This window comes from Lissotriton vulgaris, chromosome 3_2 (assembly GCF_964263255.1).
Source record: "Lissotriton vulgaris chromosome 3_2, aLisVul1.2, whole genome shotgun sequence".
Lineage (NCBI taxonomy): Eukaryota > Metazoa > Chordata > Amphibia > Caudata > Salamandridae > Lissotriton > Lissotriton vulgaris.
Genome location: NC_141690.1, coordinates 204,996,201 through 205,016,380, shown reverse-complemented (window position 1 = coordinate 205,016,380; position 20,180 = coordinate 204,996,201). Strand labels below are relative to the sequence as shown.

The 20,180-nt window shown below is 41.8% G+C and overlaps 1 protein-coding gene across 4 annotated transcripts in view; it reads left to right on the top strand.

Annotated features, from left to right (window-relative positions):
• The window catches only part of TACC3 (transforming acidic coiled-coil containing protein 3), a 534,052-nt gene that overhangs the window by 60,260 nt on the left and 453,612 nt on the right, over window positions 1–20,180 (top strand). For all 4 annotated transcript variants that reach the window (XM_086964227.1, XM_086964225.1, XM_086964226.1 and 1 more), the window contains exons 3-4: window positions 14,424–14,539; window positions 17,757–19,814. In XM_086964227.1, coding sequence (XP_086820353.1) covers window positions 14,424–14,539; window positions 17,757–19,814 — 2,174 coding nt within the window. The remainder of the gene's footprint in view (window positions 1–14,423; window positions 14,540–17,756; window positions 19,815–20,180) is intronic.

The window sequence follows — 20,180 nt, the reverse complement described above, 5'->3', positions numbered from 1 at the left end:
CAGGTCTGCACATAAACGAATTTCCCCAGAAGGTTTTCGTGCTACGACGGCAGCAGAAACCCATTCTGAAGACTCAATTGGACAAATAATGTCTTGAGCAATAAGAGATTCAATGTGCTTTCTTAAGTCCTCTCTAACAGACAGAGGAACAGGCCGTACCTTTTGAATAACAGGACAAGCGTTGTCTTTTAACTTAATACTATGCTCGAAATTCTTTACCAACCCAATCTTATCTTCAAAAACAACCTTGTATTTTTCTAAAACATTGCAAAGAATGGGGTCATTACAATAATCAAAAACAGACAGTATAGGAAGATCACCCAAAGCAACAGGTTCAGGATGACCGGGTTTTAAAATAATGCCAAGTCTGGCCTGGTCTTGCCAGCCCATAATATCACGGCCATTGTGTGCAACGTAAATTTTAGTATAAATAACACGACCTTTAAAATTAATGTTGTCGGGAAAATATCCACGCATGGTTATGTCAAAACCCCCGAAAGCCTTGGGATTAACATCAGTAGTAAATAATTCTTTGTCATTCCAAGAGCACTGAAAAGTAGTTTCATCCAAAATGGTAATAGGGGATCCGGAGTCAGCCATAACCTGTATGGTCTGAATCCCAATTGAAATGGTGCAAATAGGACCCTTGATACTGAAGTCACATAAAGCATTAACCTGAATAAATGAAATAGAAGAAAGATTTAACGCATCACAAATTTCTTCCTCAGAATAAACCATATTAACTTTAGACTTATCTTTAGGTAAACGACACGATGCAGCAAAGTGACCTACACGTTTACAATTAGAACACCTTTTACCTTGTGCAGGACACTTTGGATTATTAGCAACATGAAACTTTGAACCGCACCTGTAACAAAATACATTAGCTTTAGATTCAAAAACTTTTTTCCCAGTATTGCGGTTAGAAACAACATTAACATTACAATTGTCACCAGATGCCTGTGAAATATTGCAAACACTTGAAGAAGCGGCATGTTCAGCTAAAATTTTTGAGGAAACAGAACACTCAATACTTTTCGCAATTACAATAACTTCATCTAAAGTTGGATTTTTACAAGTCAAAATCCGCTCTTGGATTTTCTTATTAAAGCAATTAAAGACTAACTGATCACGTAGAGCAGTCTCCAGGTAGGTACCAAATTCGCATTTTGATGCAAGAACTCGTAGAGTAGCTACATAGTCTTCTATAGACTCTTCTTGTAACTGTTTCCTTTTGAAGAACATATGTCTCTCAACCATGACTGATGGATCATCTTTAAATTGTTTGCCCAGACGTGTTAATGCCTCGGTATATACATTCCATGAGTCATCATCAGCAGGAGCTTGAACAACTGCTAAATTGTCAAATAATTGTTGGCCAGCATCTCCTAAGTGATTGAAAAGGATAGCTCTTTTTCTGGATGCAGGGTAATCTAGAGCATCTATAGCTTCCAAATAGTTTGTAAACACACGTAGCCATTTGTGCCATGGTGTAGGAGGTTTGCCAGGAACAATTAAAAACGATGGAGGTGCTACAATCCCATTGTTATTACCTGAAGTAGCCATGATAAATTCACAAAAAAATATATATATATATTATAATAAATTCTTACTCGTCAGCCTTTGAAAGAGAACTGTCCGGTAAAACGATCTTTTAAAAGTAGACAGAAAACGACCAAAACCTCAAAGATAAGATCGCGTTGACAAGAGGTTCAGATGAGCAATGCCTGTCAGCGTTTTATCAAGCAGACGCTGAGCGCTGAAAGTGACGTTTTATTTTTAGAAGTTGACGTCGAGCGCTGAGCACGTAAACCAAGCTGGAGCGCATTCAGATTACAGCATACGCTGGGCGTATTCCAGAGTGACGCCGTAGACGTGCAGCGCGCGTACCAGAAGCGCGTTAGAAAACAAATCCACAGCTTGCCTCACGAGCGTAGAATGCTTCGCGCATTTGAAAAAAAACGGTATGAAGCAGGCAGCGTTTAAAGGCGGCTTTCAGGTAATATAAATATTAAAACAATAACTCACAGTTTTTGTGAAGATGGTCTCAAATGATGAGAACGAAATTCCAAAATTAAAATCCGATTTTGTAAGAAACGTTGGAGCCAGTGACCTTAAAGTTCATGGTCGAACTGCTCATGTCGGTGGGTTTGATTCCTACCAGCTTCCGATCGTCGCCAATAAATGTGGTATGGTTGTAGATAAAATAAAGGTGGAAATCCAGATAGAAAGGTTGACATAGGTGGTTTATTCAAGCTGAGTAGATCAACCCACGACCAGTAAAGTTGAATATCAGGTTTGCAATGGTCAAGACATACAATCATAGCATTCTAAGAACATGGAATAAGAACCTAAGAAGAACATTCCTTAAAGAGCAAGTATAACTATTATGAAGTACATACTACTGCACAAAGACGCATTCATTTTTTTGTAGGCACACGGAGATTAAGTGATTTGCCAAGAATCCAAGCACTAATGGAGCTCTTGGGTTTCCCGAATTCATGCACATGTCATTTTTCCAGCACATGCTTTTCTTTGCATTATGGTGCTTGTAGTTTTGTTTGAGACTATAAATTCAGGACTTCGAGTCCCAAAATGGAAAGAAACCAGCTGGATTGGATAAGCAAGTGCACCACTTAGTGGGCGCCAGGTGCAGTGCACCTGACCTACATACCAGAATCCGACGGAATTCCTGTTTACGTTTCCTCATGCATAACAATGTAAAGTATCAACACACTTTGTGTCTGAACAGCTACCCATTTCTGACAGGTGTGTAGCATGTCGCACCATTCTTGTGTTTTTAAGAGCCACTCTTACTCTGCTTTTAACTCTTTCCCGTATTTCGGTTTGTTCTCTCTATTGCATTTTCCATTTAACTTTTCATCGATGCTCTTTTTCCTCCATCTGATTTACAATTGTCTCTTTAAAAATTCAAGCTATAGTTGCAGTCTTTTCTTTAAAGTCGCAGTACCAGCTTGTGTTTTTATTTGCAATTTTTTAAAGGTTTTAGTAGTCTCTTGAACAAATACGATAAATCGAGACTTCTTTTTGCGCACCAACATAATTTAAAATCCTTCGCAATACTATGTTGAATCTTGTTTCTTGTAGTAGAGTGTACAAATCATGGAGTGAAAAAAATAGAATGACCGCAATGTTAAGGGGCGAGAAATTAGTCAGTTAAGCACATCCCGAATTACATTTTTAGGTTCAAATGAATTCCTTTTGGAAACGAATACACGCTCAATATAACATCGGAACTAATGTAGATTAGTGGACAAGACCGTTCATTTTGCTTAGGAAGTGGGGCAATCTAAAATACAATGTTTTTTACATGTACCAATCCTGGAAAATTTTCTAAATCAGGTAGCACATTAAGAGTGTTTTTAATTCTTAGTTTATAAATCCATCTATAAACTTATTCAATGTATATATGCTTTTGAGTCTCACTACTACAATACACATTTCAAAGTGGTTATTTCGCATATTAACGGAGTAAATTCCTAGAATTTTTCTTTTCTATTGTGCTTGTTGTGCAAAATTATTTTAGTGTCATTTAATTGGAATGTGGATTGTGTGTGTGTGTAAGCGAAATATACCATCTTAGCAATGATGTAGTTTAGGACGCATGGCACCAACTTTTGCGAAATTGTGAAGTCACAGGCAAGCCCATTATATCTTCTCAAGACCTTTTTGCTGCAGAGGCAAATTTGCTGCTGAGCTTTTCTTTGCATTATGGTGCTTGTAGTTTTGTTTGAGAATACAAATTCAGGACTACAAGTCCCAAAATGGAAAGAAACCAGCTGAATTGGCCAGGTGCAGTGCACCAGCAGTCGACGGAATTTCTAATGGCTTCTCCTCAGCAAATGTGACCGTGGCGCCCCTGGCTGGTTTTGGTGGTGTACCGGGATGCCGCGGCTCAGTTTGGGAACCACTGCCTTATAGGGTTGATGCTGCCGCACACTTGAATAAGCTAACTGGTGCACAGGCAGCACATGATACCACATCTAGCACCTTGTCTTTTGTCTTTCTTCTTTTTGTCTTACTTTATCACAGTTTGTGTTATGGCGAAGTGGCTGCTAATGATGAGAACCTGAGGATGCAGGTGAGTACCTGCCTGCCTACTCTCATGGTGTTACTTCCGTGAGGCACCGCCAAATTTTCTCACCTTTTTTCACTTTTACTTTCTCTCATGTTCACTTGAGTTCGGTCATATCACACCAGGGGGTGGGTTTGACCGTGAAAGACTTAACGAATTAGCACAACAAATTTTTCTAATAGAATGGTGATCCAGGTCCCTCCTGTACAGACGATATAAGGTTAGCCGCTGGTCCAACCCATAATGTTTACAGACCACAATGGATTGGAAGGGTTCTGAGTAATATATTCACCGTGTGAACAAGTCTATTGTGGTTTTTGATAACATACGTGGGGGATGACCTGTTCTCTACCCCTTCAGCTCCTTGTTGTACTTTGCTTTAGTAATCTAAGACATTTCTCGGAACCACCCCCATTGGGCTTCAGTGTTGAATGCAGCTTATAGTCGCAATGTACAAGCGGCTCTGCTTTGATTTTTTTTTTTTTTTTTTTTTTAAGGGAAAGAGTCCAGGAACATATGCAATGATGATGATCCGGTCACATACACCTGGAGTCCTATCACACTTTGCCCTGGGCCAAAGAACCACTTGTAGCATTTTATATTGTTTGAATTTTAACTAGTGGTATTGATAATGTAATGGTGCAGTAGTTATTGTTCAAGTTTAGTAGATTTTAACTTGAACCTTCATCTCGCTCTTGGGATAAGTTATTTGTCATAGATATGTTATGTTTGCTGTATCTTTAGAATCTCCTAGTTAATTACATCATTGTTAGAATGATGCCATTTCAATTGCTGTGGATTCAGTTGCTGTTGCTGTGCTTGTTGATGGGTTTCATATTAAAGCTACTCTACAACTACTCCTGGATTTGAGTGCTTTTATCACTGGCGACGAGGGTCAGGGCCTGATTGGGGACAGGCACCTGCAACCATCAACTCCCCTACATCTGGACTATTTTTTTGGACTTGTTTCTCTTGAATTTGGATTGGTCTGGACAGTTTAGAATTACTTATTCTAAACATATTCCTACATTTATACTCCTTACAATTATCTCATTTGGTTTACCCTGGATTTTTGGATCTGTACGTTTTTCTTGAGCTTTCATTTCTATTTTTGATCAAATATTAGATTTTTCCTGCCTTCTCTGTGTCGCTTTGAGGAAATCTATTGTCTGGTCACCTGACTACACACACCACACTCGTGTGTAAGCTTCAAGGAAAATCCGAAAATCGTATGTACTTTATTTCTCTTAAATACATTTTGTTTTGACACACCATTGTGTGCAACGTTACTTTGTTTACCTTTAAAATCTTCCTCGCGTGGAGCATCGCGAGCAGCCTGGTAACGCGCTCTGACTCTACCAGCATCGCGAGCAGCCTAGCAACTCTTTCTACATTCCCTACTTCGAAGAGCCTGACGTGTCTCCTCTGCGTAGAGCCTGACGCTCACGCACAACGTCATCACGCTGGCGGCCATTTTTATTCTGCATCCATGGTAACTGCTTTAACGCCGATGCGCACGGCTGTGCATCGGTAAATCTTTGATTATTACTACGTCTTTCAGTGCTACCATTTGTTATCGAATGAGCAAGGTCGCGCACGGCTGTGCATCACTAAGATCCTTATTTAACACGTTTTTCAGCGCTGATGCGCTCAGCACCCCCCTTGAACCGGAAGAATTATTTATTATTGTCATTTTTCGTTTTGGGCATCATTTTCTCGCTGATGTGCACAGCAGCACATCAAATTAAATTCTAAGGTTTGGACTATTTACTTTACCCTGATGTGCACAGCACAGCTACACTTTGTTTAATTTGCTTGTGTCTACAATGTTTTCAACAATATTATAGGTTTGTGCACAGTTGGGTATTGAGTATTTTAGATTTATGTACCACAACTAGTTATCTTTGCATTTTTCTTTTACACTAGTTTTTCCAACTATTTTTTTTTTTTTAGGTCTCGCCTGTCGATGCGCATGCGCATCGAGCAAGCGAGACTATGGGGGCTTATCCACTCTTTATCCACTGCAAGGAATCGTGGCGATTCCTTGCAGTGCCCGTGACTTTTAAGCTCAATGCGCATGCGCATTGAGCTTAAAAGCGCGTGCACGTCCGTCTTGTTTTACCCGCTCCGCCCCCTCCCCTTCCCGCCGTGTCGCATTTCTCCTCCCCCCTCCCCTCTCTTCCCTCCGTCTTGTTTGTTTATTTTACCCGCTCCGCCCCCTCCCCTTCCCGCCGTGTCGCATTTCTCCTCCCCCCTCCCCTCTCTTCCCTCCGTCTTGTCTTTAATGAGCTTCTTCTATGCAGGCACGACATGCTTTCCTGAAACATTTCACTTTCCATTCCAATCAGCCCGGGACAATGGCGGCCGTTCCACGCCTTGGCTACAGCTACCTTGGCAGTCGCTTTATTTGACACTTTATATGCACACAAAAAGAGCTCGCCCGCAGTTCCCGACGTCGCGCATTGTTTATTACTTCCTTGTTGAACAAATCTGTGAAGCCTTTCACCTCTCCCTCCCCCACCTCAGATCTTTGGCATCCCAGGAATGCCAGCCCCTACTTTGTGTGAGCTGCGGTCACCCCAGCGGCTGCGTGCCACTACTGGCGCGAGAAATGGCGCTGCCTTTCTGTTGCTGGAACCCATAGCCAGTGAAACATATTTCGGATTAAGGAGTCTAGCCTTTGAACCGCCAATGTTGTTGCTGTTTCTGTTCTCTAGCGTGCTCTCGCAAAGTAAAATGCTGACATCCTGTTGGTACAAAATGTAATCTGAATGCCTTCCTAAAGCGCTGCAGTTGCAGCTTTAGGCAGCGCTTCTGACAGCTGGGCGCTATGTAAATGTCAAAGTTTGAGACTACGAGGTGATTTGGTTCAGAATCCATTCTGCAACAATTGCACGAAACCACCTTAAACACGCACGTGCACACCCTTAATTATATTACCCGCACACTGATTTTTTTGGGTCCATTAATATACCAATGACCATTTAAGTAGCGTACTGACCGCTCACTGAGCAGCTGTGGCATATCACGTGTTCTCACCAACACCAGTGGTACTCATTTCATTAGTTCAACGTTAGTCTGCCATTTAACTCTGCGGCATGCATGACCTCTGCGATGCTTAGCAGAACATTAGCATTTTTGGGGGTTCATATTTAGGTCAACAACCATGGCCTTTTAAAACGTTCTGCTTTTAGGATAAATGTGCCGAGATGTGATTCTCAAATATATTTTGGGGATGCAAATCCTGATTTCTAAAGAGGTTAATTTTACATCGGTGTCCACAAAGAAAGAACATAGGAAGAGTGCTGCATTCCTTTACTCTGGTATTCCAGTGATAAACTGAATAATGTTCGGAAGCAATAATATGACAGACAATGCCAGGGGTATGTATATTCAGGGTATTACGAAAGGGCAGAAATAAATAATGGCGTGGGCCTGAACAGAGCACCACAAATGACCTCTTACAACAGCAGCCATGAAGACACAGCTCCGAACATAAACCACGGACATTGTGAATGTGCAATACCTGGCTATTCAGTCACTTGTAAGGAGACAAACAGTAAGGGCCCAGCGTACACTGAATTCAGTCACAAACGCACACAACAACTCCCTGGAAACTCTGACCCGATAGAGCTGTACAGCTGCCCTTGATTAAACCAATAGGAGCCATCTTTAAACACTGTATTGATCAGATCGTTGTTATGCAGATGAGACCTTAGACACCCTCAACCCCTCACCCTCACTCACCCTCACTCACCCTCACCCTCACTCACCCTCACTCACCCTCACCCTCACTCACCCTCAACCCCTCACCCTCAACCCCTCACCCTCACTCACCCTCACTCACCCTCACTCACCCTCACTCACCCTCACTCACCCTCACTCACCCTCACTCACCCTCACTCACCCTCACTCACCCTCACTCACCCTCACTCACCCTCACTCACCCTCACTCACCCTCACTCACCCTCACTCACTCACCCTCACTCACCCTCAACCCCTCAACCCCTCAACCCCTCACCCTCAACCCCTCACCCTCACTCACCCTCAACCCCTCACCCTCACTCACCCTCACTCACCCTCACTCACCCTCAACCCCTCACCCTCAATCCCTCACCCTCACTCACCCTCAACCCCTCACCCTCAATCCCTCACCCTCACTCACCCTCAACCCCTCACCCTCAATCCCTCACCCTCACTCACCCTCAACCCCTCACCCTCACTCACCCTCAACCCCTCACCCTCACCCACCCTCACTCACCCTCAACCCCTCAACCCCTCAACCCCTCACCCTCACTCACCCTCAACCCCTCACCCTCACTCACCCTCAACCCCTCACCCTCACTCACCCTCAACCCCTCACCCTCACTCACCCTCACTCACCCTCAACCCCTCACCCTCAATCCCTCACCCTCACTCACCCTCAACCCCTCACCCTCAATCCCTCACCCTCACTCACCCTCAACCCCTCACCCTCACTCACCCTCAACCCCTCACCCTCACCCACCCTCACCCACCCTCACCCACCCTCACTCACCCTCACTCACCCTCACTCACCCTCACTCACCCTCACCCTCACTCACCCTCACTCACCCTCACTCACCCTCACTCACCCTCACTCACCCTCACTCACCCTCACTCACCCTCACTCACCCTCACTCACCCTCACTCACCCTCACTCACCCTCAACCCCTCAACCCCTCACTCACCCTCACTCACCCTCAACCCCTCAACCCCTCAACCCCTCACCCTCACTCACCCTCAACCCCTCACCCTCACTCACCCTCAACCCCTCACCCTCACTCACCCTCAACCCCTCACCCTCACTCACCCTCACTCACCCTCAACCCCTCACCCTCAATCCCTCACCCTCACTCACCCTCAACCCCTCACCCTCAATCCCTCACCCTCACTCACCCTCAACCCCTCACCCTCACTCACCCTCAACCCCTCACCCTCACCCACCCTCACCCACCCTCACCCACCCTCACCCACCCTCACTCACCCTCACTCACCCTCACTCACCCTCACTCACCCTCACTCACCCTCACTCACCCTCACTCACCCTCACTCACCCTCACTCACCCTCACTCACCCTCACTCACCCTCACTCACCCTCACTCACCCTCACTCACCCTCACTCACCCTCACTCACCCTCACTCACCCTCACTCACCCTCACTCACCCTCACTCACCCTCACTCACCCTCACTCACCCTCACTCACCCTCACTCACCCTCACTCACCCTCACTCACCCTCACTCACCCTCACTCACCCTCACTCACTCACCCTCAACCCCTCACCCACTCTCACTCACCCTCACTCACCCTCACTCACCCTCACTCACCCTCACTCACCCTCACTCACTCACCCTCACTCACCCTCACTCACCCTCACTCACCCTCACTCACTCACCCTCAACCCCTCACCCACTCTCACTCACCCTCACTCACCCTCACTCACTCACCCTCAACCCCTCACCCACTCTCACTCACCCTCACTCACCCTCACTCACTCACCCTCAACCCCTCACCCACTCTCACTCAGCGCAACCACAGCATCTTCACTAAATATATTTAATAAACTTTAAGCTATTGGCAATATAAAAAAAAATCCATTTTATTTACGTATTAATTATTAATTTTTTGTTAAAGCCATTGATTTTTTTTATATCAATACATATAAGTCACATATAAGTCCCGTTAATACAAAACATGTTGCTTTACAAATGCTAGAGGTGTCACATTTACAAAAATTATAACTATTGGCTTTGTAAAGAAGAAAGCTATTAATTTAGCTATTTAGAAAAAACACATAAATAAAAAACAAAAAAATAAATAATACCTATAGCTCAAACTTTACTACTGCGAGACCTATTGCATTTCCAATGCTTGTTTTGGTTTACTTACTCCTTATTTCGTTATGGCTACTACATCTAGTATGTCACAGCCACCACCTTTTCTTTCGGAAGAAGGTGAACCCATTCTTCCTTGGAAGAGATGGAGGAACTTGTTTGACTCTTATTTAGTTGCAAGTGGAGGTAGACACACTTACGACAGTATGGACAGCATACCTGTTGGCGGAGCTGATGGTGAACCTGCAGATGTTTTCGAGATGTCAATGACTATGTTAGACCAGTATTTTGGTCCAAGAATCAATGTCGTGTTAGAACGACATAGATTCTTTACTCGTGTCCAAGGTTCTCGTGAACGTGTTTGGACATATGTTGCTGCATTGAAAACTCTTTCCCGTACCTGTGATTTTGGTGATTTGGCTGAATCTCTTGTCAGGGATCAACTTGTTCGATGCACGAACAGTCCTAGGGTCCAAGAGAAGTTATTGTCTAAAAATCCCACTTTAAAAGAAGCTGTAAGTATTGTGGAAGGTATGGAGAACACCTCTACATGGGTCAAGGAAATAAGAAAAAATAAGGAAGATGAAAGTCATACTGTTAGTGAGAATAAAAAGAAAATTCCTGACTCTGTGCATATGTTAGATGAAGAGGAATTTACTCGTGAGTGTTTTGAAGAGGTTGCCAAAGTCAGTGTTAGCTCTAAAAACAAACCACTTCAAAAGACTTCAGTTCCTCAGAAAAGTTCCTTTGATAATCGTCCTTCTGTTTCTAAGGAAGCTGCGTCATCTAAGGAATGTGAATATCGTCAACAACGTCCCTCTTTTAACAGCCAGAGAATGCGATGTTTTAGGTGTGGGAGTTTTGCTCACACTTCTAATTTCCCCAATTGCTATGCCAAAGACAGCATTTGTAATAACTGTTGGATTAAAGGACACTATGCATGTGTGTGTAGGTCTGGTAAGAGAGACACCAATGAATCTAATTTGGATATTGTACGTACTGTTGTAGTTTCTAATGTTAAGAATGAGTTGGTTGATACTGAACATATTTATATGCCATTCTGTGATATAGGAATTGACAAGTTTGAATTTAAGCTCATGGCAGACTCTGGGTCTCCTTTTACACTGATTGGAAACAAGATTTGGGATGAAGTGGTAGGTTTAGAAAATGTTCAACTTTTACCTGCTGACATTTCCCCACTAAGTTATAACAAGTCAAAAATAGAAATTTTGGGATACACTGTAGCTAACATCTCTTTCAGAGGTAAGAGTATCAATAGCAAGGTTTATGTTGCTGTCAGAGGTGACAATCTGCTGGGATGGTGACATTAGCATGATTTAGGTATTATTCTTAACCCTGGGGCCGTAGATCCCAAGAACCAAGTCATGCTGATGGAAGACTTCCTTTATAGTTTGCCTCCCACTCAGATTTTGTGAGTGGATCTGACAAATATTTTGTTGATTATCCTAAAGTTTTTTCTGACACCTTGGGGTGTTTGAAGGGATTCGAACACAGAATCATTCTTAAAAAGTCTGCCAAGCCATGTGTACACAAGGTCAGGAAAGTACCTAATATGATGCTGGAGCCTCTGAAGCTTGAGATTGAGAGATTGTTGAATCTGAAGGTGATTGAAGAGATAGAGTCCTCTGAGTGGTTAAGTCCAGTAGTTTTGGCACCCAAGGATGGAAATTGATCAGAATGTGTGTGGATTTGCGTGGTTTGAACGAATGGATCTGGGTGGACCGGCAACCATTGCCCAACATAGCGGAGAGTATTAGTATCTTGAAAGGAGCGAAGATATTCAGTGTTCTTGACCTTTCCTCTGCCTATCACCAAATCGTTTTACATAAGGATTCTAGGCATTTGACATCTTTTGTCACACCGTTGGGGGCTTACCATTTCCTAAGAATGCCTTTTGGTCTAGCTTCGGCTGCTGCGTGTTTTCAAAGAGTAATGAAAATGGTTCTTGGCAGCCTTTCCAACGTAATGTTTTTTCAAGACGATATCTTTGTTTATGGAATGGATGAGAGTCAGCATGACAAGGTGTTGAGATCAGTTTTGGATAAGTTAGATGCTAGTGGACTTACTGTCAAGAAAGAAAAGTGTCGCATTGGTTTGGAGTCAGTCACCTATTTGGGACATGTCATCTCTGGGAGCGGAATTCAACCCAAATTTGAATTGGCGGAGAGCATTGTTAATGCACCAACACCCGTTGACAAAGATCAAGTTAAATCTTTCCTAGGAATGGCGGAATTTTATTCCAAGTTTGTGAAGGGTTTTGCCAGTCTTGTTGAGCCCATAAGGTCTCTCTTGAAGAAAGGTGTACATTTTTTGTGGTCTGTTGACTGTGACAAAGCTTTTGAATTGGTGAAGAAGGAAATTGGTAAAATGCCTACTCTAGGTCATTTTGACGCTAAAATTAAGACTATTTTGACAACTGATGCCAGTCTTAAAGGTTTGGGTGCTGTACTTTCCCAGGTTGTGAATGGAGAAGTTGTTGTAGCTTTCGCCTCAAGAGCCTTAAGGGAAGCGGAGTTCAATTATTCATGTATTGAAAGAGAAGCATTGGCATTATTTTGGTCTGTACTTCACTTCAAATTTTATTTGTGGGGGATACCGTTTATTGTGAAATCTGATCATCGTCCCTTGGTTCAAATTTTCTCTTGTCATCAGAGTGATCATATGACTCCCAGGTTAAAAAGATGGAGTGAAGGCTTGCAGGAGTATAGTTTCAGGGTGCAGTATATTCCTGGACAGAATAAGAAGCCTGCTGATTGTTTATCACGTCTTCCAATTCAAAGAGATTGTGTTACTGATGGGGTCTCCACATGTATAAATTGGATATTGGAGTCTAGCATATCCAAGGTGGCATGGTTACAGTGTGTCGAGGATGACGTCATATTTCGTTTATTAAAGAACGTCATCAAGAACGGGTGGCCCAACTATGATACTCTTGAGTGTGATTTGAAGCCTTATTGGACAGTAAAGGATGATTTGTCTATTTTCGAAGATAATTTAATGAGAGGTGACAGAATAGTGCCTCCAAATAGCCTAAGGGAAAAAGTTGTTAATCTTGCTCACGAAGGGCATTTAGGAAGGAATCTTACGAAAGCTCGGATTAGAGAAAGGTACTGGTGGCTTGGTATGGATCGAATGGTGGAATCTGTAGTCCAAGATTGTCATTTATGTGCGGTCAATGACAAATCACGCACCTCCAGCCAAGCGCCGCTTTCTCCTGTTGAGGTTCCTGCTAATGTATGGACAAAGTTGGGGTTATATATTGCAGGTCCGTTTGAACTTATGCCTTCTCATGAGAGATTTGTTGTGTTGTTGGTGGATTACACTTCCAAATGGGTGGTTTCCAAATGCATGGGTGTTGTGAATTCCCGGACTGTGATTGAATTTTTGAAAGAAGTGTTTGTGTCTGAAGGTGTGCCTAAATTCTTACTCACTGACAATGGCGTACAATTCACATCCAATGAGATGAGTTGTTTTTTGAGTAACTTGGGAATCATTCATCAGAAAACAGCTCTTTATTCTCCTCAGGCGAATGGTCTCACAGAAAGGATGAATAGAGTGGTGAAGAGTTGTGCGCAGAGGGCTTTGGAGTCAAAAGTCTCTTTTGCCAGTGTTTTGAGGGAGACGTGGTGGGCACATCGAACGACTCCTAATGCTGTCATGCAGAGATCTCCTTTTGAGGCTTTGAGGGGGAGATTAGCTTGCTCCAAGCTGAATCCTACTTGGCTCCCGGAGAGAGTTTGTAGTGACAGTGTTGAAAAGGTAGTGAAAAGGAGAGAGGCTTTGACAAACTATCAGCAGAAATATAAAGAACGTTATGATGCTAGGATGGTTGTCAAATCTAGGAAATGGAATGTGGGGGATTGTGTGCTTGTGAAAAAAACGAAATTTGGTCACAAGGGTGTTTCGAACTTCATTGGTCCTTTCAGCATTGTTTCCATTAGGAAAAATGTTGTCACTTTGGATAACGGTTGCACTTGGAATATGTCTAAGCTTGCCAAGTGCAATGATGCCAAGCCTCACTTCAATAGTGATTCCAGATGCTTCGATAATCCTTGTGCTGCCCCTCCTAGTGTTTCCAGTAATCCTAGTGCTGCTCCTCCTTCTGGTTTCCAAAGAGCTACTCCTAGGAGGACCCTACAGCTCCCCAGGAAGTTTAATGACTTTGTGATGCATTAATTTTTTATTGCTTGTATTTCCTTCTTTATTGTTACTCTACACTGTTTTCCAAGCTTTGTTTTATTTCTTCTTTATGTAAAGGGGATGTGTTATGTTTGCTGTATCTTTAAGAATCTCCTAGTTGATTACAACATTGTTAGAATGATGCCATTTCAATTGCTGTGGATTCAGTTGCTGTTGCTGTGCTTGTTGATGGGTTGCATATTAAAGCTACTCTACAACTACTCCTGGATTTGAGTGCTTTTATCAATATCATTTTTCGTTTGTTATTTCTAGGTAACTTTTCAAACACCAGTGCGTGATCCTCTCTCACAGAAAATTATGACCCCTGACGTGGGAAGCAAACAAGATTGCACATTGATTGACAACTATGCTGCAGACAACATTGCTGGGTAAGTAATTTAAAATTCAAGTAACAAAGAAAGTAGGACTGTATCTGTCTTCACCCTTCATTTCTTTTTTTTTTTTTTAAATGAAGCCCTCTAAAGTTCTCTTCGAATTTTAGACAAAATGGGAGCATTTTAAGACTAGAATGATTAAAGGAGAAATGGCTTTACAGCTAGTAATCTAACTAAGTAAACTAACACTATTAAAATTGAAAATCTTGTTACAAAGTGTTAAATACATTAGTGAACTTAATCTGTGGAGGGAGCGGTGTATGAAGTAAAATATATAGCAAGCCATGTGAGCTGAACTATATTTCAAAGAGGTTTTGAGGCGAACTTGGGAGTGAATTCGGCAAATAGCAAGCAGTTGATGATTACAGAGACATAATGCGGGTGCATCTTCAAAATAGAAGTAAACGTGCAAACTTAAATTGCTGGAAAATTGGTTTAGACTGATTGAGCTTGTTGAGTGACATGTTAAGCAAAATTTCTAAAATTGGTGTCATCAATGTTTAACATTTAAGTACCACCTACTAAATTGGATTAAGTTCAGACTTTTGCGTTCAGTTGGGCTCTATCTTTTTATTTATTTAAAAAAAAAGTTTTTTAATATATCCTTTTACCTTTAAATATTTGTCATGCCAAGGGACTTTCTTAATGCGTACAAACACTCCATATCTATTTAATAAAGGAAATCTGCCCTTTTTTTGGGCGGGGGGGGGGGGGTGGTGAAATCATCTAAAGGGGGGTGAAATCATCTAAAGAATGACTGCATAGTAACTTTAAGACAATCTTTCATTACGTTTTATTACATACAGGATTCTTTTTTTGTTAGTGAATACATGTGAAACCAAGATTGAGTACATTTAATAGATCGAAGAGTACATTTAATAGATTGCAATTCAACAGAGCTATTAAGTATATAATTGATATAAATAAAAAAGTATAATTGGTGAAGTTTAAAATGTCATCTGCTTTTTAACCATCTAATACCAAACTGAATTTTTCAAAGCAGTAGCTTTAACATGTAAAAAGATTTCATTAAAATTTGGATGGGTTGACTCCTCTGATTAAGAAATTATAACGTTTTTAAAGTGGTAAATGCACTACAAGTTAAGAGTAGAATTTGCTTTTCGGAAACACTTTAATGACATTCATATATATTTTTAAAAGTGCATTTTTTGTATAATTTGGATGATTTTTACAGGAACATTTGAAGTTGAGAAACATTTGGCCACAACTAACTTCATGATAGTAAAATAGCATTTTGTATTTCACTAGTGTTTTAGCAGCCGGTCTTTATTTGTAGTATCTTTGACTTCTGTGCTGATTAGATGTGGCAAGAACAACAAAGTTTGTCCAGTGCAGATTTATTTATTTATATTGATTTATTTATAGCATTTATACATTGCTCTGTAACCCTACGGGCATCCTGGCGCTAAGGTACGTAGCTGAAACTTTGTGGGGACAGGAGCATGAAAGAGCTGCTCAGCCGGGAAGAGTTATTTGTTGCGGAGGGTTTTGGGAGGGTTTTTTGGGAAAAGCCAAGTTTTCACCTTTTTCCGAAAGGTCAGAAGATCATTAGTTTTTCTGATGTCAAAGGGGAGTTTATTCCATAAGTGGGCTGCAGCAATGCTAAAAGCTCGTCCTCCACAGACTGGCTTTCTTGATCCTGGGGATGCTGATGAAATTCATGGATGCGGATCGAAGAGACCGGCTGGGCTCATACCACTTGAATTTGTGCTGGAGTGGTCGGGGGCCTAGCCCATGAACTGCCCTGAAAACAATACATAGGGATTTGAAGCAGATCCTTTGGTGTATGGGCAGCCAGTGTAGGTCAGCCAGGGCAAGAGTGGTAGAAGATCTACGCTCACGGGAGAGTGCCAGTTTGGCTGCTGCTGCCTGGACACTCTGGAGTCTGGAGATGATAGGCAGGGGATTCCAGCAGAAGGGCATTGCAGTTGTCCAGGCGGCTCAGGATAGTGCTCCTGACTATGTCGGCTCTGGTCTGTGGGGGCAGGAGAGGTAGCAGTCTTCGAAGTCCTCTTAGTAGGGCGAAACAGCAGCTGACCTGCTTGTTGACGTTAGTCTCTAGGCTTAGTTTGGCTGGTGTGTGGCTGGTAACCTTTTGCGAACAATTGCATTTCAAATCTGGCTACTTTAGAGATTCTAGACAATGGGTTCTTTTGGAACTTCAGTGCAATGGATGATGATTAGAGTGAGCTAAAAGGGAGTCCTTCTGCTTGGACGTGAAAGTGCTCTACTGCAACGTTTTGAATCAAACCTTTGCTGTAGGTAGCTTTTTGCCCACATCCGATTGACTGCTTAAGTCATGGAAACGCTGTTAGGGTGGTTCATGTTGGGTCAGTGTAGGACTGTGTCAGGCTTGCAAGCTAGTGAAAATGTCGTTTTTTTAATGTCCAATTACTAGTACAGTTTTCAAAGAAAACTGCACAGAAAACACATTTTTTTTAAAGTTTTCACATGATGGTGTTAAATTACAGTAAAATGCCAGTTTGGCATTTAACTTCATTAGGCTCACCTTGACTTGCTTGGCACTATCACTGCTATAAATTATGAGATGGTCTGCCAAATCGAAATAAGCTACACTTTTTTTTTTAGGGATAAATAAAATGCTTTGGTGTCAAATGAAGAAACGTTACTTTAGATAAATTAAACATGAGCTCAAAGTTGACTTTTTTTAATGTATTTGTCGAGTATGATTTTAATCTGTAAAAAAAAAAAAACAAGTTTGACTTATTTCCTCTTGCTGACTGGCTTTATTAAAGAAGCCGAAAACTCATCAGTTTGTGTTTTACTTTGAATCAAATGGTATTCTTCGATTTGGTTGTGTCTCAGTTGTGACCCACCTCTGTTTGAAGTTACTTCTACACATCTTTATCCTTTGGGTACATTGCTCTTTGTGGTGAGATAGTTTTAATGCACTTAATAAATACATTATGCATGGGAAAATATTGTAAAATATTCTATAAAAGCATTTGCTTTAACTGATTTATGTTTCTGAAATGAACCTTGGTTACACAATTGCTGGCTATAAGCTTAATTCTGCTTTTATTTGGAGCTTACATACATCTGTGGGTGTTGGCCTTTGTTGGTTTATTGCACTCATTGTTTCGTTTGCCGTCCCAATGATGCCGCCATGCTAGGCTACTTTAATTTTTTTTAAAAAGACATCACCATTTTGCATTTTCTTCTGCAACAGATCAATCGATTTGGGGGAAACCGGCACAGCTGTGGTGAAGGATTCTCACTGTGATATCTTGAACCCTGCAACTTATCCAGATGATGAGATGCCCGTAACAAGCAAGGGTGCATACAATATTGACTTTGATAACCTGGACACACTAAATCCATTCGCAAGTTCTGTGCAGATGAAAACTTCCCCTACCAAACCTTTGTGTCCTTCTGAAAATTCGTTCCCTAATGACTCCAGTAACACTGAAATATTATCTTCAGATGACCAAATTGTTATCAAGAACTCTCCACCTGTCAAAACTTTCTCTACAGAATTGCAAAGCAGCAATAAAAATGATCTTGATAAAACAAAGGATTACCAATTATTGGAGGAGCATGTACAGTGTAATTCGCACATTGATGAAAAAAATAACTTAAATGCCTCAAAACCATCTGCTCAATTTGAAAATGTAACTGAAAATGTGCTTTGTGATTCTGAAGAGCTTGCATTTAGGAACCCCATTGACATACAGAACAATGCAGCAAAAATTGCTGGGGACCTATGCATTTTAAAAGATGATAAAGGTCTAAATGTAGTGGAAAATGTCACCTACCCTCCTTCAAAGGAAAGTCTTAACTTGGATGTAGATCAACTCTGCATGTTTGATCCATTTAAAACTGGGGGTTCAAAGCTGCAGAGTTCACCTCTGGGTGGGTTTATCAAAACTGTTGCAGCAGACTCTGTTGATAAAGTCAGAAATTCAGAACTACATACATTGGCTTCAAAAGATTTGTGTGAGCTTAACCTGGAATTTTTAGAAACAATTGATCCTTTGAAAACCGAGGAGCCCAAACTGCAAGATACACCAGTGTTTGAGTCAAAAGCAATGGATCATTTTGCGGTTGTGCAGTCTGCCACATGCTTTGAAACTGGTGCTCCGCAGTCAGCTGCAAATGATTTGTTTAGTTTGAACACAGAGCAGATTGACACAAATGATCCTTTTGAAGTGGGGCGATCGAAGCTGCAAAATTCCCCTGTTTGTTCTTCCAAAAACACTGATTTAGTCAATAGTGGGGAACCTGGCACATTTAAATTCGAGCTGCCTGACTCCATGGAACTTTTCAAAATAGTTGGCTCAGGCCAAAAGAAATCAGCCACTGGTTATCCTAGTAGCACTAACTTAGGTGGCAGCATTGCACCTCCAATGCTTGATGTAGACCAGTGTGACCAAATTAATCCTTTAATAACTATGGACTCTAAACTGAAGAGTTCTCTGGGTGATGGGTCAAGACCTGGAGAAATTGGCAGTATTGATATCGACACAGCTCACCTGTCCTCTGTGAAACAGTTGTTGAAATTGGACTCTGATAATCCTGATTCCACTGATCCTCTTAACACAAAGGTTTCAAATGAAACAAACGCTCCAGCAATAGAGTCAAAAAGCACAGGAGGTAATAGTGTTGTAGTTAATGCAGATGCAGGAACAGATTTACCTGTTAAAGCAATCTATAAATTTGACCCTGAGCAGATTGATGCAGTTGATCCTTTCAAAACTGGAGGGTCAAAGTTGCAGAATTCACCAGTTGGTGTAGCAAAACACAAGGATTCGGAACCTGATTTGGCAGCCTCTGTAGAAAGCTTGAATCCAGAATCTTTGGCATCTGCTTCAATTTTCAAACCAGAACCTGTGAAGTTGGACTTTGAATTTTCAGATGTGGCCCCTAAAAAGCCTCCACCCAAGAAACTGGGGAAAAGGCTGGGAACAAAGGTACCACCCAAAAAAACGGGTGTTCCTCCAGTGAAAGAAGTTGAGAAATCCAAGGAGATATGTGCTGAAACCCTGGCGGATGAAGTTCCTGTCCCAAAGGCTTCTTATGGAGTTGACTGGAATAAATTTGATGATCCAAATTTTAATCCATTTGGCTGCGGTGGCTCCAAAATTTCCTCTTCACCTGAACACTCTAAAAGCAAAGCTGCAGATGAAATTAAAAAGGAGCCAGTCTTGTTGCATGTGGAATCTGACCCCTTGTTGCAGAATTTGAGACATCCAGCAGATACTCAAGCATCTTCTGAGTGCATTAATCAGTAAGTAATGTATTGCATGCCCTTGCTAAGAACTTTTCAGTGACTCCATGCTTTCATCTAGTATGTCATGTTTGACTGTTCGAAGTTCACTACAACCATTAAATATAAGATGTTGAACAAGAAGCAGTTACCTGTTTTACAGAAAAGTTATCTAAATAAGAATGGACGTGGAGCTGCGTCAGTGCACACAAGTAGCTGTGATATAGGGAAGGCCAGTTGTAGATTGGAAACGTAGTAGCATCTTGGGTCAGACGGACTTGAATAGCTATAGGACCAGAAATTAAGGAGTTTTTGTAATACTGTCATATAAACAATAAGACTTATTTCCTGCTTCTTTTCCCTTCTTGCTTTGTTCCATTCACAATT